The sequence below is a fragment of the Urocitellus parryii genome, chromosome 5 (assembly GCF_045843805.1).
Source record: "Urocitellus parryii isolate mUroPar1 chromosome 5, mUroPar1.hap1, whole genome shotgun sequence".
Lineage (NCBI taxonomy): Eukaryota > Metazoa > Chordata > Mammalia > Rodentia > Sciuridae > Urocitellus > Urocitellus parryii.
The window spans coordinates 198,227,661-198,250,458 of record NC_135535.1 but is presented as its reverse complement, the minus strand read 5'-3'; the positions used below and the strand labels follow the sequence as shown (position 1 = coordinate 198,250,458).

Genomic DNA, 22,798 nt, shown 5'->3' with positions numbered 1-22,798 from the left:
CTTAGGAGGAGGCTGGCTTTAAGCCTCTCAGTGTCAGCCTCCCTTCCTGGCCTCTTGGAGGACTAAGCAGTGGTCACCTAGCATATCACCCATAAGTGCCTGGAGGGGCTTCGTCAAGGATCTGAAGGTAGCTAGAGAGTTGTTCATCAAACCCGGGCCTCATGCTCCTTCGGCAAACTCTCTACCACTGAGCTACACCCCCAAGCCTCAGCTTTCTAGCCCTGGATCTTTCTTGCCCACTAGCTGATTCTCCCTCTAATCCCAGTTTCCTGTTATCATTCCCTCCGTTAAGACTGTCCATTTATTTCTGACTCACTCAGTGGGGCTGCTTTCTGGGTGAGGAGCTCATTGTGTGTCTTAGCAGAGGTTAGAGTACAGATGGAGTGGGCCGACCTCCTAACCAGGGGAGGCTCACTTACTGTGGGAAGAACACCCACTAGGGGAGGCTCAGGGTGCGTATTTGGAGGAAGTTTCCTTTTTAATAGTAATTTTTCAACTAGTTACCTGCATGCAAGTGGGTCACAGTCTTGGTCCCCAGAACTGTTTTCCCTGGTGTCCAGGGCTCTGGGGGCCTCTCAGGGCTTCAGCATTTGCAGACAGACTGGGTCAGGGACAAAGCACCACATGAGCATGGGTGCCAGTGGGTCCTGGGCTCCATAGTTGTAGGCTCTGCTTTATTCCCAGATGAAGACCAGGAAGCCTGCGTCTGTGTCCCAAGGCCCTGGCCTCTGCTGACTCTGAGAAGATACACATTCCTGCCCCTGCATGTGGGGGTCTTTTCCAGGCTGTTCCTCTTCCTCTTCACAGGGGCAACTGCCCTGGGAGGGTCACCTCTTTGCATTTGAATCCCTGAAGTTAGGAGTCTATAAACCTCAGCCAGGAGGCAGTAGTAGGTTTGTTTGTCACCAGGCTGCTGCCACAGCCTGCTAGGGCTGTGTGATAGTGCCTTAGAGCTGATTTCCCCAGAAATAATGAAACAGGCTTCCCTTTAAATCCTAGGCCTGGATTACCCCCTCGTCATGCTGTAGCTCCCCAGGGGAAGTCGAGCGAGGCTGGCCTTACAGCTCACTAGGTCAAACACGGTAGCACTGACATACTTGGGACAACATGGACACGTTTAGGTTTCCTTCTTTATTGTTTTCATTGGAAAAAGGGGGAAAGACTGAGCTTATATCTTACATGTAAATTCTCAGTTGTTCATGAAAAGAAATTCGTGTCAGGATCAGCTAATTCTGGAATAGCTCTTCTTATGTCCCCTGTGAACAGAACACATTTTCGGGAGAATCTGATTTTTGATCATGGCATTCCCCAAGAGCTCAGTTTTGTGTTTCTTCTTCTTTAACAAATCACATCTCCCCCACAGGGCTCTGTGTCTGTGTCCTGTGGCTCGTGGAATGTGCTGCTGTCTCTGTGTGCTCAGAGGGCTTTCTAGATCTTGAAATCCTCAAATTATTGGACACCACATTTCCGAGGGGCCCTAAGGCAGGGGATCTGGTGTCAGCCTTGCTTTACAACTGGGAAGCCTCTCCCAGAAGGAGGGAATGCTGCAGCAGAGCACTTATTCAGGATGCCCGAGGTGCTAGGAGGCTCCCTTATGAAGGGGGTCCAGTTAGGCCCCGAGGAGTAGAGCTGGCACACAGCTCCCTGAATGCAAGGTTTGCCATTGGTGCTATTTTATTGTAAGGATGAGATCAATAAAGTACACCGTTGTCTCCACCTCCCCCCACACACACAATAGTGGGCTTAATCTGCCTGAAAGAAATGGGATAATTTTTTGAGAGCTCAGTACGTGTTCTGTTCGCCTCACTTGGCTGTTTTCATGAAGGCCCTCATATGTGTCATCTAGACTGTCTCAGACAGCAGATGCCCACTGCAAGGTCTGTAACAGAGGTTCATCCCAAGGAAACAGGAAAGAAGCCCTGAGTTTGGGAGCCCTCCTGGGAAACTTCCCACTCCAATCCAACCTAGGCCTTGAGCAATTGGAGTCAGCCGGGCTGACGGGGCATCTGAAGTTCTGATCCCCAGAGAAACTGTTTTGCAAACACTGTGCTCCTTGCAGAAAGAGGATGGCGGGCCAAGGGTGCTGTATTGGGTAATCAGCAACCAAGGGCAATCCAAAGTCAGCAGCACCAGCTCAGGAATTAAAAAAATCCCACCAACAACATGGTGGTGGGGATGGGTGGCAGAGCCTTCTTCCTGGTCTAACTCAATCATGGTAGTTGTCATTTGATGAGCACCAGGTTTCATAGTAGGTGCTTTGCCTTCAATATCACCTACTCTATGCCAACAAGGAACTGAGGCCAACTATCAACATCCCCACTTTATGGATGAGGAAGTGAAGCTCAGAGGATTAAGTGATTTGCCCCAACTCCCACCTTGGCTGTGTCCTTTCACAGTGTCTTTCTCATTTCTAACATCTCATTGTTCTAGTTAATCAAATGTCCCTGTAAATCATGAGTGTGACAGGGTCTGTGGGTTCATTTTGAGCCGCAAGACAAGAGTTGCAAGTTCCTTCACCTCGCCTGACCTGGTTTCCTCATCTGAACAGAGGACAGTGGTTTGTACCCTATCCTTCTCATGTCCCAGCACCCAAGCCACAGCAGGGCCTGTGGACTCAAGCAGAGGTTGTCCCCAGGATTCTTGAGCAAGTGCCAGGCCAGGCAGAGTTCAGATGCCACCTTGTGGCTGAAGCGCCACCTTGTGGCTGAAGAGCACACTGTCAGGAAAGGGCTCAATCCATTTATCTGGGATCCAGATGCCATACCCCCACTTTCCTTTGTATCGGACAAAGTTCCTTGATGTGAAGTTGTTTAACTGAGCTCACTGCAGCCTGATTTCCAGGGCTTCCTCCTTGGGGCAGTAAAGCGGGGACATTGATTTTATTAACCCATTCCCCAAACAATGTCACCAGAGGAAGGGAAGTCATCAGAGTGAGCTTTCAGCTAGGCACAGGCCAAAGCTGGCCAGGAGATGAAGAGATGAAGGCTGCTGTGAAGAACCACCTTCTCTCGGAAGAACTGGCTTTGTGACTCCGAATGCTGTTTATTAATTGTTTTGATCACCTATAAGTAGACGTGCCATTCCTGAGCCTCCTCCTGCTGTTATCTCTGCCAACTGCAGATGACTGTCTGCATTTTCCTGCTTCCTTACCCATCGTCCTTTTCTTTCTATTGGCTGCTAGCTAAGGAACACGTACGGCGTAATCGTCAGAGTCGGACCTTTTTGGTGGAGAATGTCATAGGAGAAATCTGGTCAGAGCTGGAGGAAGGTAGTATTCTCGAATATCCTTTGCCCTTGCTAAATTTTATGTATTTATTATTTTGTGTGTTTGCTGCTGCTGTTTTTGCACTCCCATTTGTTCCTTCTGCACTGTGGGAAAATGTTCAAAATCAGTGGGTTTGGAAGGCCACTCACCCAGGTGGAGCCCTTTTGGGAGCTATAGTTTTGCATGTTGTAAAATCATGCACACTCTTCCCAAGAAAGGTAGGAACTAGAACTCCCCCGTCCTGAAGTAAGTCTGGTGTTCAACAGCAGGTAATGGTATGTGCCTGGTATGTGGCACGGTGTGACATGCATGCTTTGGTCATCCAGAGCCCTCTTCTGGGTTCTTCATCATCCATGCTTCGCTGGCCCTCTGAATAACCTGCTAGGCTGCTGATTAGCAAAACCATGTGCTAGCCAGCAGTGCCAGTGGTGCTTAGCTGGGTAGACGAAGTTATCATCCACCAGCTTGTTTCAGAACGGGTTGACAAGTGGTTCTATGTAAAGAATGGCTGTGTCTGTACCAGGTGACAAGTATGTGGTTGTGGACAGTGGCGGAGGCACCGTAGACCTGACAGTCCATCAGATACGGCTACCCGAGGGACACCTAAAGGAACTGTATAAAGCAACAGGTGAGCCACAGCATGGCTGGTTTTCTCACCCATGAGCCCGTTCCAGATAGTTCCAATTCACTCATTTCAGACTCTTTCTGAAAGTGCTTCTTTCTCTTGCTGTCACCAGCCTGTGGGACCACAGGGGGTGCAGGACATTCACATCTCCACCAATAGGAAAATGCAGTTAAATGTTCTTTTAAGCTCAAACCACTTCCAATTTGAGTTTTAGCATTAGGTGAGTCTGGCCAAGGGAGCTTGTTTCTGAAAGTTCTGATGTCACCTATGATTTAAGAGCTAAGGCCAGCTTTCTACGAGGTCTCACAACACCTCATCTGGACCAAGGGCACCAAACCGAAGCTTGTTCTTGCTCCTATTTAATTAAATGTATTGATCTTATTTGAAACATAATTGATTTTAGACAGACTGCTGATGATTTCTGTGGGAAAAAATAATCTCTGCATATGGAGTGAGAACCTAAGGGTTCTGCAGTCCGCTGGCTGAGCGGGTCCAACTTTGCATTTCTTTGTGCATCAGAGGAGGACACAGTGTGGGCTTTTTTCTCAGAGTTTGGATTTGGTTTCTGATGGTTTTTGACATCATGGGCTCCCATTTCATTCCTGACCTAGGTGGACCCTATGGATCCTTGGGAGTAGATTATGAATTTGAGAAACTTCTGTGTAAAATATTTGGAGAGGATTTTATTGAACAGTTCAAAATCAAGCGTCCTGCAGCCTGGGTCGACTTAATGATTGCCTTTGAGTCTCGAAAGAGAGCCGCTGCTCCAGACAGAACCAACCCTCTCAACATCACCCTGCCCTTCTCCTTCATCGACTACTACAAGAAGTTCCGTGGGCACAGCGTGGAACACGCCTTGAGGAAGAGCAAGTGAGCTGGCTACCTTGGCTTGGGACGGTCTCGGGTAGATTGTGTTGGTCAGAGGTGGGAGGGTGGTGAGTTCCAGTCCCACACATTCTCTATCTTGGGCAAATGACTTGACCTCTCTACTACTCAGGTTTATTTTTTTTTTTATATAATCTAGAAAGTGGGGATAAGAGTTCTGCTTACCTCCTAGTGTTGTTGTGAGGATAAAACCCATTCATAAACATTAGGTACTAAGCACATTATTTGAGACCTGAAAAGTGTCACCTTTGTGCTAGTTATTATGTTTTCTAAAGAATATCAGCTTTACGAAAACAGGGAAGTTTAGTTTTGGTTACTGTTGAAATCCCAGTGTCTAGAAGAAAAGCAGGTACATAGTAGGGACTCAATATAATATTTGTTGAATAAATCCCATGGGAATCTGGGTTTCCTGCTTCTCTGAGACCCCTGGTTACAAGCAGGTATTTGTTGTGAAATAAATGTATTAGGAAGATGGTTTTAAGCTGAATTTAAAAAAAGACAAAATCATAGGTTTTAATAACTTTAAAGTTTTTTTGATATATATAAATATATCTCCATATCCACAGGGAAATGATTACTACAGTCAAAGAAATTTACATGTCCATCACCTCCCATAGATACCTTCCCATAATGGAAAATGAAACTCCATCACCCAGCTTCAGGATTGTTGGCTCCCACTCAGCCTACATCTCACGACCCTCTCCCTGTTATTTTAAAGCAAATCTTAGATAGGTTGTCATCAAATCCATAAATATGTCAACAGATGGTTCTAAAGGAGATGAATTTTGAATTGTAACCATGACATCATCACACCTAAAGTTAATTCTTCGATATCAAATACCCAGTTATCATCAACAGTTTTTCCAACTGTCTCCTAAAGGTTTTCCAATTTGCATCAGCATCCTAATGAACCTCTCGAGTCTCACCTGGTATATGGGTTCCCCCCCACCCTTTTTTTTTAATTAGATGACAAAATTGGATGATTGTGCTCAAGAGTTTCCTACAATCTTGGTTTTGCTCACTGCATGCACTTGGTGTCCCAGAGCTTTTCATTCTGCCCCTGGTATGTTTTTGCTTACAGATAGACTTAGTGGTTTAATTGGATTCAAGTTTGGATTTCTGGCAAATCTACTTAGCAGGTGGTGGTATTTCCTATTGCATCCTATCAGGGGACTGATGAGCATTACCTGGGTCTGTTGATTCACTGGGTGACCACTGGGTTATCATAGGAATTGACAACTCTTTAGTTAGTGTAGCTGGAATACTCCAACAGGGACAAAGTTCTGCCCTTTGTAGTTTGGTTGCCCAGTCTGAACAGGAGAGAAGAAACCTTGATCTTCATAACCTGCCCTGTGAGGGGGTGAGGCAAGTGCCATTATCCTTGACTTCCAGAGAAGACCAGGCTCAGAGAAAACAGAGGCCAAAGTGCCTGAAGTCCCATAGCTACTAAGCCGTGGAGCCAGCCTGGAGCCCAGCCACCTGGCTTCCCGTCCAGAGCTCCTGCTGTTCCACACTTCTGCTTCTAGACGTGTTGTACGTCCATGCCATGGGACAGCTACCTGGAGGGCTGAGGAGATACGCCTCAGCACACACACTTGTAGCTTATGTAGCACAGTGAAAGCATCTCGTGGGCCCTTGGCACGCTGGTGTCCAGAGGGCAAGCACCTCCTTCCTTCTTGCACTAGACTTTGGCCTCCATCATCCCAGGAGAAGGTTGGAAGCAAAGAGAAATATAAGAGGTTACGTCAGTTTTTGAGGTTCTGAGGGTCCGGGCCCTGGCAGTTGAGGGGGTTTCCAAGGGTGCTTTGAAAGTCCAAGGGTGACTTTGAAAGTCATTTCTGCCCCATGATGTGACCGATGTTCTGCCAGGGCACATGCCAGATCCGAGCAGCCCTGGCACCTGCAGGCACTCACTCTTGTTCCCGTCTGTGTCACCTTCCCGCAGCGTGGATTTTGTGAAGTGGTCCTCCCAGGGCATGCTGAGGATGAGTCCAGATGCCATGAATGCCCTTTTTAAGCCAACCATAGACAGCATCATTGAGCACCTCCGTAAGTATCCGTGGGGCTTGTCCAGCATCACCAACCGGTACCATGCAGTCGGGTTGGCAGGGGATCTGGGTCTGGGGGCCACAGAACTCAGGGAGGTTGCTGGACACAGGCTGTGCATCCCTCTCCTACTGCAAAGCAGCTGAGAACCTGTCCTGGGCTTTCAGTTTGGTCCCAGAGGTCAGAGAGCTGGGAGCTCTGAAGCCCTGTCATCCAACAGCCACTCTAGGGAGCGCATCCTGTTTGTGTGACCAGGACAGATTAGGAATCCTACCTACTAGGGGAGAAGGAACTGTGGTGAGAACCAAGAGGGCCACCAGAACCTGGCCATGCTGTCAACCTGCGGAGTTGGTGGCTTTCACCCAGGGACACTCAGTGAATCACTGGGGACCTTTTCCAGGATCCAAACCTCCCATCTTCTTCCTACCCCCACGACCTTCCAAGTCTGAACCTCTAAAGGTGGGATGAGATTTTTATGCAAATCAGAGAATCCTGGCTCTAACAGCAGGCCCTGGCCTACTCCACTGTGGAAGTGATTCGTTTTGGAGAGATTCCTTTCTCCATAGAAAGTTCCACTTAAAATGTTCACTGCCTCTCTGTTCAAATGGGCTTCTACTCAGCAGCTGCTCTGGCCTTTACGGCTGAGCACACTGGTGTGAAAACTCCTTTTCTACGAAAGACCCACTTGATAAGAACTCAATGGCTCAGACCAAGCCAGGCTCCCAGGGGCCCAGGTGGTTTCGTCTCTTCCCAGAGACGAGCAGCCTGCCTCTCCCTTGCTTGCTGGCTTTTGCTGGTGTGACCTTCCCACATCTTCTTCCCTTTCAGGGGACCTGTTTCAGAAGCCGGAGGTTTGCACGGTCAAGTTTCTCTTCCTGGTGGGTGGCTTTGCCGAGGCGCCCCTCCTGCAGCAGGCAGTGCATGCTGCCTTTGGTGACAAGTGCCGGATCATCATCCCCCAGGACGTGGGCCTCACCATCCTCAAGGGTGCCGTCCTCTTCGGCCTGGACCCCGCCGTCATCAAGGTGCGCAGGTCCCCGCTCACCTACGGGGTGGGCGTGCTGAACCGCTACGTGGAGGGCAAGCACCCTCCCGAGAAGCTGCTGGTGAAGGACGGCACTCGCTGGTGCACCGACGTGTTTGACAAGTTCATCTCTGCCGACCAGTCGGTGGCCCTGGGAGAGCTGGTCAAACGTAGCTATACCCCTGCCAAGCCCTCTCAGCTGGTCATTGTCATCAACATCTACAGCTCTGAGCACGACACCGTCAGCTTCATCACTGACCCAGGGGTGAAGAAGTGTGGCACGCTGCGCCTGGATCTCACGGGGACCAGCGGCACAGCAGTGCCTGCCAGGAGGGAAATCCAGACCCTCATGCAGTTCGGGGACACCGAGATCAAGGCCACAGCCATCGACATAGCCACCTCAAAGAGTGTCAAAGTGGGGATCGACTTCTTAAATTACTAACCATCCTTCCCTGCCGCCTGCCCCTAGGACCAGCTCATCTGCATCTGCTGATCTTATCCTTGACTGTCCTGACCTTGACCTTGACCCTTGCCATTGCCCACCTGAACTTTAGCAGGAGAACAACCAGGGTGAGAAATAACTAGGGATTTTTGGAGGGTACACTGGAGTCAGAAAAGCGGTCAGAAATCACGATTGAGGTCTAGGAACAGGAAATTCAAGGATCCTAGAAGGGCAGCTAGTTTTCACAGGTACCAAAATGGTGCACCAACCACCCGACAAGGGGATCGGTACAGTCTGTAGCAGTGGTGGAGCCTTGCTTTGAACAGATCTCTGCCAAGTAGAACTTAGAATGCCCTATTGCCTTCTTTCTAGATTTGAAATGAGATCTTTGAGTCAGGAGAAAATCTGAGATCTTTTCTTTTTAGTTTTTTTTTTTTCCTTTTTCTTTTTGGATAGCAGTCAATATAAAATGCCACCCATCTGTAGTCAGTTTCTTCTCATCCTGGAATGAACAGTGGTGACTCAGAGGGAACTTGGAGCATCGTCAGCTGGTGGGAGAAGACTGCCTACACTGGGCGCTATTTTAGGTTCTGAGATAATTTAAATTCCAAGAAGGTTTGGGGAAAAATAACTATAGCCTTGGCTACCCCACTAGGATTTTGGGGAGTAGGAATGCTAACACCTCAGCTTTTCAGCAGGTAAAAATTTGCTTTGATGGAAAAAGATATTGAAGTTGCTGCCTTACACCAAATCACAGTATTCACCCCTCATCTGTGGGGGATTCATTCCAAGATCCCCAGTAGAGACATGAACCGCCCCCCCATAGTACCAAACCCTATATATACACACACTGTTTTTTTCCCTATATCTCCATATCTGTGATAAAGTTCAATTTATAAATTTGACACAGTAAGAGAATAATAGTAATAACAAAATAAGGAAATCGTACAAACCAACTGTAACACAATTTATATGAATGTGGTCTCTCTCAAAATATCTCATTGTACTCTACTATATTTTTGGACCACAGTTGACCATGGTAACTGAAACCATGGATGAGGGGAAACTACTACAAATGTTGTGATCTAACTCACAGAATGCCAAATCCTGATTTCTGAGTTCAAAAGTAATTCTAGTGAATCTTGGAGGAATTCACTGGAGAACATGAGGCCGCCATGGCTTTGTTCACATCTCCTAGTCCCCGACTCCAGAATAGCCCTTAACCTTGAAAAGCATCCAAACTTTAAATTAGCCCCCATTCTTCCTGCTCGTCTCCATCCCCCTGAGAGTTCTGACCATTCATTTCCATCTTGGGAAAGGAATACATTGGTGAAATGTCAAAGGAGAGTCTGTTCTATGAGATGCTTCATTAAAAATCTCCAGTTTTTCAAATCCATCTAAATTCATGTGTAGATCTAGACTTGATGAATCAAGCCAGTTGTTTTCTTTTTTCTCTCTCTTTTTTTATTAGAGCTTTATGATCATCGGGTTCATCCAGACAAACTCATACAGGCATGGATATTGATTTTGGTTCATGATCCCTCCCTTTCCCTCTCATCCTTCCTCCCCCTCCCCATTGCCTTCCTCTACTAACTTCCTTTCATTCGCCTATTAATTTGCACTTGATGGTTTCTTCTATTGTCCTTTCCTTTATTTCACTCTGGCTTCTGCATGTGAGAGAAAACATCTGACCTTTGAGCTTCTGGGCTTGGCTCTCACTTGGCCTGATATTCTCCATTTCCATCCACTTACCAAGCCAGTTCTTCTCTAAAGCAGGTCTGTGGCTTGCCTGCGTCAGAATCGCCTGGGTGCTCGCTTAGAGCAGGTTCCTGGATCCCATCCCTCTTAAGCAGAAGCTATTTTGAAGGGGTCCAGAATCTGCATTTGTAGTGTATACCAGAAGTGAATGGGGTTCAGCTGGAATTGGAGAATTCCTAACTTTAGTTTGTCAACGCTGAAGCACAGGCCACAGCCTGAGCCCTCTGTTCTTCCCTTCGGAGTTTTCTTAGGGAAGAGGGCGGACCCCAGGCCTTGTCCTCTTGGTAAGTGGGGTTGGGGCTCCGTCACCTAGGATGGCCCTTTAAATTCTCACTAGGTGGTCTGGCAGGGAAAAGATGTCCTGAAAGGCAGCCAGTGGGTCTGCATTTTTCCCTCCCCCACCACCCAAAGTCAGTTTTCGCCAACATTCAGGAGCCAACTGAGGACAGAGACTCAAGGATCTGAATCACAGTCCTTCTGGTCTGTTCAAAGCAGTCTTTTCCACCTGCTGGAAGTCATTCCGATTTCAAGCCACTGGAGGCATGCATAGCGAACGGAGAAGGAGGGAATGGCTTTGAATGCAAGTTGGATTCGCAAACCATCACCACGGCCAGGCCAATATGCAGATTGTGAGCAGCACTTTGGGTTTCTTTTTAGCCCATCTTCTTTTTCACTTCGCCTGCTGCAGATTTCCCTGCTAGAAAGTGAAACATGAATAAGCCACAGAACTGGAGAAAGCCAGTTCCATAACTTGAGTCGTGAGATTTCATAGCCAGGCACCAAGGTGTGTTTCTCGGGGTCTCCTGCTGCCTGCTCTGCTTCAAAAGCTTAATGTTGTGTGTCCCTCTTTGGTGTTGCCAGCCACAGTCTGCAAATAAGACTTTTCCATTTAGTTATGAGTAATATAATTTTATGTACATACAGTGTCGAAATCTTGTACAGAATCTTTATTTCTACAATATGTTTTTCTTATTTTAAAAAAGGAAAATGTTCTTTGATTTTTGTTGATATCACTGCCCTTAATATTTCATATTTTCATTTCTTAATTGCTCTCACTAACCACTGATTTGCACCGATACCAAGTGATGGATTATGTGTGCAAGACTGAGCATTAGGCAGAGGTGCCCTAGGGTCAGCTAATACTCTGAACACCTGGACCACTTGGATCAACAGCTTCTTCAGTTTTCGCCAACTTCCACATGCACATTCTTTCCAAAGATTCAGGAGCTATATTTAAGGGAGCGTAATGTATCAATTCTCCTGTCCAGACTTTGAGAGCTGAACATTCTGGTTTGGTAACCAAATATGACTGTGCAGAAAAACCTATGAAAACTCTTTGCATTCTGTTGGGTTGTCAACCTGTACTTGTGGGGCAAAGTAGTGACTCTGAGGACAAAGTGTGGTCCATGTGTGGATGTGTTCAGTACACCAGGGTCAAAGGCAGGAACCAAGTGGTACATAAACCGAGCTTTTCTTTTGGGTAAGGATGAGGCAAGTCCCTTGTTTGCTGCTAACGCAAAGCTCTTCCTGCCTTGAATTAAGGATGTCTCCTTGTCTACTAGTTCTCTTCAATGAACTGATAGAAATCTACGGTGTTGGCAAACTGATGATAGAGAAGGGGTGGCAATTTTGCTGGACTTTCTTCTGGCCCCAGAGATGCAGCCCTAGTAATCCAACTCCTTAGACAAGACTCCCAAATCCATCCCTTTCCCCTATTGAAATATTTTAGAGTAAGAGCACTGGATAAGTACACTTGGACACATTTCCTAATCTTAGAAGGTTTCTAGAAGGCCTGTGGTCCTGACCCATTACTCAGTTGCTCCTGGCATATTATTTGATAGTCACCTTTCTTGGAAGCAGAGTTGTTGATGTCCTTTGTCACTGCCTTTTCTGTATGCAGGAGGCATTAATGAATGACAGACAACTTACAGACATGATAGGAAAGAGGAGGAATCACAAGAGTGTATTTGCAGAGTGTTGGCTGAGTCCAGATTACAGAGCCTGCCCCACCCTTAGAATGTTATTTAGACCAAGTTTAGCTTTTAGAGTCCAGGTCTGGTTAATTGCCAGGGTAGCAAAGAATCGCATGCACCAATATAAACAGGAGTCAAATGCATTATTAGTCCAAGATCAAACTTCACATTGTAGAGATGTAATCGCCGTGAGTAAGCTGCCTACGGATGCTGGGAAATGACTTAAGTGGATGACTAGTATAAAAGTCTTTGGCCTTCCTGTCACTAACACCTCTCATCTGCTTGAAGTATGGAACACTGTTCTACAATCTCAGCCATTCAGGGTCTTGTTCACTACAAGATAGATCCAAACTTCACAGAATGTCGCAGCAGTTCACAACTAGACAGGACCGTGTCTGCAAACTCTCTTATCTTCACTGATGTCTAATAAAGTAAAACTCTGGATCTCATATGGCCCAGGATTTTTTTTTACCCCCACTTTGTTTTTGTATGTGGAATTCTAGATGGGTCATTACTGATGCCCTATCCACCCCCTCTCCAGGATGATTTCCAGGTCTTTCCTAGAGGGCAATAAGCTTTAGTAACAGTCATTCCAACATGACTGGCCCTTCCTTTCCTGGGAACCAAGGCTCCATTCATGTCCACAGAACCCTGTTTTCTTCCAAACAGGAAGAAAGTAGTCTAGCCAGAGAGTAGGCCCATATGCAGAGTGGCCACGGGCAACTCAACTGCACCCAAATGAAAGTCACTAAAGAACACAGAAGGCCTGGGACAGTGCCGTGCTCCCTGGCATCCTAGCAGGTGAAACTGGCTTCATCTAGAGCCTTGGGATGCCTCCAGAATCCACACCTGGATCACTCTGAGTTGCCTCTAGAAGCTTCTAGAGGGCCAGAGGTGGGGGTCCTAGGACCACAAGAAGGATAAAATTGGTGGTTGGCTCCACCTGAAGTTCACTTTCCAGGAGAGTGGGGTGGAGAAGGCTGGGAGGTGTCCCCGAACCAACTTCAGACAGGTACTGGGAGAGCAGTAGTGCCACTAGGCAGCGGGGCTTCGGCCATCCTTTCCCTGTCTGGGTCATTGGGCAGCATCTTGGTGGATTTCAATCCAATAAGATGCAGGTTCCAGCTCTCTTCACTCCTATAAATTGCGGCTAGAAAGGGGTGACTCGACTTCCTAGGCATGCCTTCATTTTGGTAAATTGCTCCTTTGCCTGCACCGGGCGCCTGAAAAGTCCAGCCCCTCCTAGAGACAGGGGTCAAGGCTGTGCTGGGCCCAGCCAGGCACCTGTTCCTAGGCCACTGGGGACACAAGGCCTCGCCTCCTCCTCAGGCTTCCTCCTGCCCACAGGTTCCTCACACAGCCACGACTGGCCCTTACCCACAAGTGAAGGGGGCCCGTTCCTCCGCCCACTTCCCACTGCCTCTACACCAGCAGAATGGCGGCTCTGACCCCCGAGCGGAACCCTCCCATGGGGGACCAGGCTCTGTGCAGGGCTCCAAGGGCAGGTATCTGTTGGGTGAAGGTCTGTTTCATACTCAAGGCTGGACTAAACGGGTGCTCGTGGAAGTGCCCCCAAGTTCACTGGGCCCACCTCATCTCTGGTGCTGGGGGATGTGGAGGGGGATGATGAGGGGGATGAGGAGGTGGATCCCCAGGGGAGGGAGGGGAGGGGGGAGGGGCAGGCTCTGGGGCCTGAGGCTCCACCCCCCCTGCCCCGCCCAGGTGTGAGCTCACAAAGGCTGTGGGAGGCTTGGAGATCAGAGGCTGGTGGAGACCAGGAGTCCTCAGTGGGAGCCCAGGAGATGGGACGGGAGGCCTGGAGGATGAGGCAGAGGCCTGGATGGCCCAAGGCCCAGGACAACCAAGGCCTGGCCCAGTGCATGGCCCAGGTCCAAGTCCGCCCAGGTGAGAGCAGAGGTTGGGGTGGGAAGGAGGTGGCAGGGAAGGGTTGGTGTCCATGTGGTCCATTTTCCAGCCCCCTCCTCTGGCCCTCATTCAGGGCCCCTCCTCTCCAAGCTCCTCACTGCCCACCTCCTCCAGGCAGGCTGGATGCTGGGCCCTATCCAAGCACAACACTTTTGGATGACCCATCTTGCCCCTGAGAGTTTGGAGTTCATCCTTCATGTCTGCTTTCATTCCAGAGTCCTAGGACATGTTACTTGATCTCTCTGTGCCTTTTGAAAATCATCTTTCACATGGGAACCCCAATAGGTGTGACCCTGAGGGACACTGCAGGGATTCAACAAGAATACGGCTCCCTTCCACCTTGTCTGCAGAGCCAGTGTTCTGGAAATGGGCGTGCCTTTTCCATCCTAGACTGGAAATGGGTAGAATAGTGGTGCCACATGTGTGTCACAGGGCTGAGGAGAGGATTTGGTGAGTCAGCACATGTAAAGCTTGGAGAAAAATTTTGGTAGCAGGTGGACAGTGTGTACTGGGCATCGATTCACAGCCAGTCCCTCCTCCAGGCATAGACTGCGGTGATTGGGTCGGCTGGGTCTTCACTGCTGTCAACCTGCTGGGGCTGGGTTGCTATGCCTCTCCCATCACCGCTGAGGAACCCAGGACCATGGCCCCCCTCCACCTGAAAGCCCCTTCCCCTGACCTCAAGGGCATGGCTTTAGAGATGAACCTGTGGGCAGAACAGGGCATGGCAGCATCCACAGCGTGGAGATGCAGACCTTGGGCCTTTTGGGGAAACCACTGGTGACCTGGAGGGGGGAAGAAATCTTGATTCACAGACAACAGGCACATAAACTGGTACTGCCACAATCCCCCGCCACCCTGTATTCCCCTTGGACTCCATGCCAGCCTTTTGGGACTTTCTGATCTCTATGAGCCAGAACTGACGAGCGATTCTTTGTTGCAGGGAGCTTTCTTGTTTCTTGAAGGATGTTTGGCAGCGTCCTGGCCACTAGATATGAGGAGCGTCCCATCTCCCAAGCTGTGGCAACAAAAAATGTCTCCAGACATTGCCAAATGGTGTGGAGCTAAAGGGGGTGGTGGCAGACATTACCACCGCACCCACATTCCATCTCCATAAAGAACTAGCTCTGGAGGGTGGGGGCCTCGTCTCTTTCCTCCCCCGAGGTTCATGAGCCCTATATGAGGGCTCCTGGGTCCTGTTCATCTTTACATTCCCAACCTCTGTCACTTTTCATGACCACAGTGTGTGTACCCTTCATGACTGTTGGGTGGACAGGGCGGGGGGCCTCCTTGGGAAGGGAGACACTTGTGATCTGCAAGGTTATCTAAAGGTAGCATGACAAGCGATGCCCTTGGAACCAGGTCGTTGTTGGTAACTGAAGCCAGCTCTGTCTGCCAGCTTGGAGTAAGATGCCGGTGCCGCCTCTGAGTCCCAGCCCCTGGCAAAGCCATTCTTTGCTCCCAAGGGCTCTGGCACAGGCACAGTAAGTACTTGAGGCAGAGACTTCAGGAGACCAATTTATTCCTTCTTCCCTTCATGAACAGACAGCGAAATCACGGAGACTTCCAAGACCTTCATTAGACGTCCTCCGGTCACACCAGGCTACAGTGGTAAGTGACAGCACTCAGGGGACTGTGGCACTGGTCCTTGTGCTTGCCTTGGCCCCCTGTCCGTGCCTCTCAGGCAAACTGGCTCCAGGTTGTAGGACCCATTGAGAGTGCCCAGGGCTGACAGGTGGCTCTGATGGATGGAGAGAGAGAACTTAGGCTGCACCCTGTGGGACATGACCCGTATGGGAAGCACTTCATGTCCATTGAACAAATTTAGACCAGGATGGACAGGATGCTGTGAGGATAGACACATGAGTGGGGGCCCTGACCCTCCCCACGCTGGTCTTTCTAGTCTCCCACAAGGGCTTTCATCCTTCCATGTCCCCCTGTGTCCCCCAAATGGAAGCGGTCAACTGCCCTGATTTTCTTGGAATCATGGTAGTGCTAGTCCTGTGTCCAGGAACCCCTTAGTCCTTGGAAAACTAGGACAGTTGGTCACCCTTCCCAGAGGCGTTTACTCCTCAGGCTCCTGGGCTCCTGAGAACTTAATCTGTCACATCCCCATGGGTGACGAACCCAGTGGTCCCCATGGGCCCTCAGCCTTTACACGTAGCTGTTCTCAGGAGGAAGGGGTGCTTGGGGAACATTCAGTCCACAGTTGCCCAGCCTTTGGGGCTGACAAACTGAGACATGGTTCAAGTCTCTGCTTGACACCATCCAAGTGACTGTAATGACTTAGCTTCCAAGCAAGAAAAAAATTCAAGTAAAATAGTTTCTTAGGGCTTCTTCAACAAATTACCATAAACTGGATGGTTTAAAACAACAGCAGATTATTCTCTCTTGGTCCTACGGGCTAGAAATCTGAAATCAAGGTGTTTTGGACAGGGCCATGTCTCTCTCTAGGGGCGGGTCCTTCCTTTGCCCCTTCCAGCTTCCGGTGGCCACAGATGTCCCCTGGCTTGTGGCAGCATCTCTCCGATCTCTGCCTCCATTTTCATGGGACTCTTCATGTGGCCTTTCCTCTGCCTCTAAGTTAGTGTCTCCTGTATCCCCTCCTTTCACTTATAAGATGCCAGTCATTGGATTTACAGTCCATCCTAAATCTATGATGATCTCATTTCTGGATCCTTAATTGCATCTGCAAAGACCCTATGTCCCAGGAAGATGATGCTCACAGGGGTTAGGACTTGGATGTGTCTATTTGGGGGTCCAGTGCACACCACTGCAGAGACCACCCTATGATTGTTGTCATGACATTTGCTCTTTTAAATACCTGAGTTCTTAGCTAGACTCAATAAAAATAGCTTATATTCCTCTGTGTGTGTGTGTGTGTGTGTGTGTGTGTGTGTGTGGTGTGGTGGTGTGCATATGCATGTGAACACATGTAAAATCTATGCAGATCCAAGTAGTCCCTGAGGTGGGCAAGCCACCAAGGCTAGGCTCCTGGACTTCTGTGATCTTCACTGTGACCTTGGAGTACTTTTCATTGCCTGAGGGTTGGTGGGTGAAGGACTTCCTCATTATCAAGGTCAATTAATGAGATTCTTCTGGAGGTGGTTTGTAGTAGGGGGAAAGGGTTGGGAAGGGGCTGCCTTCAACCCCACTGCCAGGATTTCTTTCCCTAGGGACAAAGGCAAAAACAATGGGCTCTAATACTGAGAGGTATTTATTTATTTACTTTGTGGTTTAAAACCAAGCTCTTAACCAGTTTTTCTCATTTGTTCTCTTTAAAAATGGTTTTATTGTGACAATATTATAGTACTTAGGATTCAGCATCCAGTTTAAATAAATACTCGTGTTTTACCCAGACTCATTGTAATGATTATATGTTATTTTGAGGGCAATGGTGAAAAATTGTTCTTGGGGTGGGTCTTGCAGATAATGAGTTTACCTTTTTGTATAATAGGTCTGTGCTTTTAATAAGCCTGCAATTTCCCCATGGTCCAGCAAGAAAGATCCCAAATTGCATTTGGGAAGTGTCAAGGAAATAAGCTTTCTCTCTGAAAAGAGGAATAATTTCAATTACTCCTCGGACTATCATTTTGGACCATTAAATGCTTTCCGCATTTGCCGTTCTGGCTGACGTCAGGGGCTTTGCTATAAAAGAATATGACTGTCATCGCCTTTGTTGAACTGGGCCCTCACTTCCCAGCTCCAAGGTCATTTTGGGTGGCCTTGGGAGGGCCCGTCTCAGTGGAAACAAGAGCACTGCTTGTATTAATGGCCTTTGGAAAAACGCAGCGCTGTAGGTGGGGACCTGCCCAGCGGTGGGCTGAGCTGGGGCGACGGGGCAGGTTCTGCAATCCCCGCTGACGGCCTGGCTCAAGGCTGCCCTCTGCCCGGCTCTTGCAGGCTTCGTGCCCTACCTCAGCTGCCAGGGGACCTCCGGCGAGGACCACATGGACCACTGCCTGGAAAGCTTCCAGGAGCAAAGGCAGCGATACATAGAGCGGCAGGAGGAGCTTCACCGTTCAGTGGACGCTGCCCCCAAACTGAAGCCCATCTGCTCCGAGGACACGGTCCTGCGGGCTCTGCACGAGTACACTCGGAAGTACCACCCCCTGAGTCTGGGTATGGGCCCCCCAAACCAGCTGCCCCTCCGACTGGCCCCAAGCACACATCCCCGCAGGCCACAGAGAGCACGGTACCCAGCACAGCCCCAGGTCCCCAGGGCTCAGGGCACACCGGACAGGCTCAGTCTCTTCACACGAGGGAGACACTTCCTGGGAGAGGGACACAGTCCTGGTCAGGCCAGAGGGTGCTGGCCTGAGCACTAAGAGGCCCTGGGCCAGTCACAACACACTTGGAGCTTCTGGTTGTTTCTCTGTCCTGGGAACAGTTGTCCCCAACCGCAGGACTTTGTGAGGTCACGACTGTCATTCCTATCTAAGAGACAGGAGGAGGGAGGCTTCCAGAGCTGGGGTCACCGGCTGAGGTCATAGCAGGGGTGCTGAGGTCAGCCCTGGGTCTGATTCCCCCTCCTCCGGGTGCCAGTTCAGGAGGAAGGGGTTTCTCACCCAATACCAACAATGGAGACCACCGTGATGGGATTACATGACAGGAATTGCAGCAATGATTTGACCTAGATTATTTTAAGGCCTAAAAGCCTATAGTAAAAGCAAGGAACTGATTGCTTTTATTCTTTTTACTATAATTGTTCAAACAATTTTTCAAGAACAAATGATAATTTACACGTTTGCTGTGCTTTAAAAATCTTCCAAACCTTACCAAGAATCTTTGCCTAAGTTTGGGACTTAGCCCACCTCTGTGGCTACTTCCTGTGTGGCCTGAAACAAATTATTTCCCTTCTCTGGGCTTCAATATTTTCTTCTAAAACAAGAAAGGATCGACTAGATGCTCCCTGGGATGTCCTCCAATTCAGTGGCCTCACTGGAGGCTATGGGGATGGTAAAACTTACCCAAGGTCACCCAGCAAGCTAGGATCACAGTCAGGACCTGAAGCAGGTTCTTGGTAAAGTCTGAAAGCAGCCTCCTAAGCTGGCGCTGCTGTCGATTCCCTGCCTTATTTAAAGCCTGAAGCTTCCCCATCGATCTGAGAAGGAAGCAGGATCTGTCTCAGAGCCAGGACTTTGAACATAGAGCCAGCTTTGAGTCCTGCCCTACGCCTCCTGGCTATGTGACTCAGGCCAGGTCTCTCTGAACCTCATTGCAGGCCTCCGTCTCCTCCTTCCTACACTGGAGGTAACAGTGGTGCTAACCTGGATGGTTTGGGAGAGAATGAAATGATACACTATTTGTAAAGCCCCTCCCACAATACCTGGCCTAAGAGCTCCCCTGGGCTAACTGTTGGGGTGCCAGCTGGCTGGAGAACACTCCCCTCTGCAGAACTCCCCCGAGCCTTCAGGAAGAAATCTGTCTCTCTACAGAATGCAAGAACATGAAGAAACCTCTCCACGAGCCCCCGATCCCTGGCTGGGCAGGCTACCTCCCCAGAGCCAAGGTCACGGAACTAGGTTGTGCCACGAGGTACACTGTCATGGCCAGAAACTGCTACAAGGACTTCAAGGACATTGTGGAGCGGGCCAAGAGAGCACGTCTGAAATCATATGAGGAGTAAGTGTGGGGGGGTCAAACCACTGGCTGCAAGACCCAGAGACGAGAGCCCCCCTGCACTAGGACCGCCGTGGGTCTGGGTGGGTGTACAGAAGTTGTCTCGTTGGTCTGTAGGGCTCAGCTCCCGCCTGAGCTCAGCTCTCCCCAGTGGCCATCTGTCCAGCAGTGACCTAAGAGACTCCAGGTGCCGATGGAGGGGGGGGGGAGATGGCAGGTGACGCCATGGGCACTGCATATGGTGGCTCCTGTGGCTCAGTTTTCTCTTTTGGAAAGGGGACAACAATCCTAACCGTTAGGATAAACTGTAAGGATTAGAAATGAACACAGGACCCCCCCCCCAGGACCTGTGTGTGTTATTCTTATTTTTATTGTTAAAAGGAGTAACTTTGTGACTTTTGTTTTTACTTTAGACTGTGTGGAATTAGCCCCACACAAACCGATGCTCCTTCTCCAAAAGTTTTGCAGCATGAAGAGCTGACACCCCCAAACCCAGACTTCTCCATCGCAGGTGAGTGAGGGTGCTTTCCTTCCTTCCTACTATGTTCTAGAAGGCACTGGTGTGTTCATCTGCGGAGCTGGCTGGCTGCCTGCCGCTCCTGTGGAGGGTTTCTCTTCCAGGTGGAAGCTGCCCTACCTTTGGAAAACCCCGGGGCCAAGACCCCAGAGCTCCGGTGACATGTGACTTGCCTCAGAGGCTAAGTACTCCATGCAACAGGAAGATGTATCTAGGGCCACGGCCCTCACCAAAGAATGCAGAGGTCTAGAAGCATGTGGCTTAGACCTCCAGGGACAGGTGGAGCCCAGGGGAGTGGCAGAAGCCTGCCAGTGTTGCACGGGCCGGTGCCTCATCCACACCTAGTGGGCAATAGGAAGGTGTAAGAGCACAGTTCCCCGGGCCTGCACCCTGAGCTGCAGCGTGGCTGTCAGCAATCACGAATCTTGTTGTTGTGTGGGAATAAAGAGGAGACTGCTCAGTGTGCTACACGTCTTTGTGGGGTTTTCTTAGGTTGCCTTGACCTTGAGAAAGGCCAGGGTGGGGCCTTCTCTTCCTAAACCCTAAGGGAACCTCGTGTAGCTGGGCCAGGCTCTACTTTGAAGCCTCAGTCCAGCACTGTTGCCACCTCAGCCATGCTGGGTCCTGGTGTGGTATGTCCCCAACTCTGGCCTGCAGCCAACCCTGCTTTCTTAGAATCCTAGTCCCTTTGAGGCCCCGACTGGCAGATACAGCTACATTAGTTTTCCAGGACTGTCCTAAGAAAAGTACTGCCAACTGGTGGCCTTATTGCCTCACAGTCGTGGAGGGCGGAATTTCCAAATCCAGGCTGTTAGCAGGGCCCCCTCTCCCTCTGACACCGGAAGGGAAGTCAGTCCTTGCCTCTTCCTGGGGGGTTGTGGCAACTCAAGCCATGTGACTCCCATCTCAGCCCTCCCCGCACAGGGTGTTCTCTCTGGGTGTGTCTGTGTTGTCATGTGGCCACTTCTTAGAAGGTCACATTGGATTAGGAGGCCTCTTCTCCAGTCTGTCTTTACCTAAACTAATTTCACCTGCAATGACCTTATTTGTAAACCAGTCACATTCCGAGGTACTGGGACCAAGACTTCCTTCTTTTGAGGGACCCAGTTCAACCCCTAGCACTGGTCACTGCTGCCTGTCACTGACAGATCTCTCCCTGACTCCACTTGGCAGCCTTCAGTTCCCTGAAATCGAAAGCAGCTGGGGGTCTAAGGAGGCCATCAGCATCAAAGAGCTAAAAAATGGGGCTGGGGTTGTGCTCCGTGGTGGTGCACTCGCCTAGCATGTGTGAGGCACTGGGTTTGATTCTCAGCACTGCACATAAATAAATAAAGGTCATTGACATCTTAAAATAAATATTTAAAAAATGCTCAGAGCCGGAGATGCAGCAAGCTGCTCCTGGAACTGCTTCCCAAGGCGAGAGTTTTTGCCAGGGCTCCCTGGGCTCCGAGGCTCCATGGACAGAGGTCAAGAGGATGGAAAAATCTTGATAAGAAAAAGTCCTATCTTCGTTTTACAGACCTCCAAGTGTTTCCTTCATTTGTGAAGGTAAAGGACACATCACAGCCAGGTACTCACCATAGAAATCGTGGACCCTTGGTACCCTACGAAGGTGTGGCAAACAGCTAGAAATCAGGCTAATGCTCCCCTCACTCCATGATTAGTTACTAGAGCCTCAGAATCTACTCTCATGTTAACATGCAGTGAAGAAAATCAAAACCACACTGAGATTTCATCTCACTCCAGTCAGAATGGCAGTCATCAAGAATGCAGGCAACAATAAATGTTGGTGAAGATGTGGGGGAAAAGGTACATTCATACATTGCTGATGGGACTGCAAATTGGTACAACCATTAGGGAAAGCAGTATGGATCCACCATTTGACCCAACTATCCCACTCAGCAGTTTATACCCAAAGGACTTAAAATCAGCATACTACAGTGACTCAGCCACATCAATGTTTATAACAGCTCAATTCGAAATAGCTAAACTATGGAACCAACCTCGGAGTCCTTCAATAGATGAATGGATAAAGAAAATGTGGTGTATATATTCAGTGGAATATTACTCAACTTTAAAGAAGAATGAAATTAAGGCATTTGCTGGTAAATGGATGGAGTTGGAGAGTATATTAAGTGAAATAAGCCAAAAAAAAAAAAAAAAACAGAGGCCGAATGTTTTCTCTAATATGCAGATGGTAATTCACAATAGGAGGGCACTGAGAAGAATAGGGTTACCTTAGTTTAGGTAGAGGGAAGTGAAAGGAGGGGAGGGGAGGGGATGTGGACATAAGGATAGCAGAATGAAACAGACATTATTACTTTAGGTATATATATAACATGTGATTCTGCAACATGTACACGCAGAAAAATGAGGAATTATATCCCATCTATGTATGATATATCAAAGTGCATAAATGCATTCTAATGTCAATTATAATGAATTAAAACAAATTAAAAATTTTAAAAAAGACATGTGGCTATTTCACCCAGATTTGCTCTCTTGAATATTTTGGTGATATTTCCTTTGTAATCTTACATATTTCAGGTCCACAGTGTTCATCAGATGGCCACAGGGTCTCAGAACTGAACAGTCTTGAACAAAGAAGTGCCTAAGGGTGTTGTAAATAGTAATGGTCTCACAAAACATAACTACCACCCCCATCCCTGTGGGCTTGGGATGCAGTAGGAGCTACTATGTCAAAGATGATGTGAA

General features: G+C 48.9%; 2 protein-coding genes across 2 annotated transcripts in view; both read left to right on the top strand.

Moving 5' to 3' along the window:
- Positions 1 to 10,963, top strand: part of Hspa12a (heat shock protein family A (Hsp70) member 12A) — a 62,009-nt gene extending 51,046 nt beyond the window's left edge. Inside the window, exons 8-12 of the mRNA XM_026389179.2 lie at positions 3,182 to 3,268; positions 3,789 to 3,893; positions 4,502 to 4,760; positions 6,721 to 6,824; positions 7,650 to 10,963. Of these exons, the coding sequence (XP_026244964.2) occupies positions 3,182 to 3,268; positions 3,789 to 3,893; positions 4,502 to 4,760; positions 6,721 to 6,824; positions 7,650 to 8,287 (1,193 nt within the window). The 3' untranslated portion in view covers positions 8,288 to 10,963. The remainder of the gene's footprint in view (positions 1 to 3,181; positions 3,269 to 3,788; positions 3,894 to 4,501; positions 4,761 to 6,720; positions 6,825 to 7,649) is intronic.
- Positions 10,964 to 13,841: 2,878 nt separating this feature from the next.
- Spmip5 (sperm microtubule inner protein 5) lies at positions 13,842 to 20,333 on the top strand. Its single transcript, XM_026389137.2, has 6 exons — positions 13,842 to 13,923; positions 15,490 to 15,555; positions 17,848 to 18,066; positions 19,383 to 19,569; positions 19,980 to 20,077; positions 20,188 to 20,333. The coding sequence occupies exons 1-6, from the start codon at positions 13,842 to 13,844 to the stop codon at positions 20,331 to 20,333; spliced, it is 798 nt and encodes a 265-aa protein (XP_026244922.2).
- Positions 20,334 to 22,798: the final 2,465 nt, after the last annotated feature.

Excerpts from the sequence above, each read along its gene's own strand:
- Spmip5 (XM_026389137.2), top strand. The coding sequence starts at position 13,842 with ATGAGGCAGAGGCCTGGATGGCCCAAGGCCCAGGACAACCAAGGCCTG. Across the intron at positions 13,924-15,489 it reads CCAGGTCCAAGTCCGCCCAG|ACAGCGAAATCACGGAGACT; the intron begins GTGAGAGCAGAG and ends CTTCATGAACAG. Across the intron at positions 15,556-17,847 it reads GGTCACACCAGGCTACAGTG|GCTTCGTGCCCTACCTCAGC; the intron begins GTAAGTGACAGC and ends CGGCTCTTGCAG.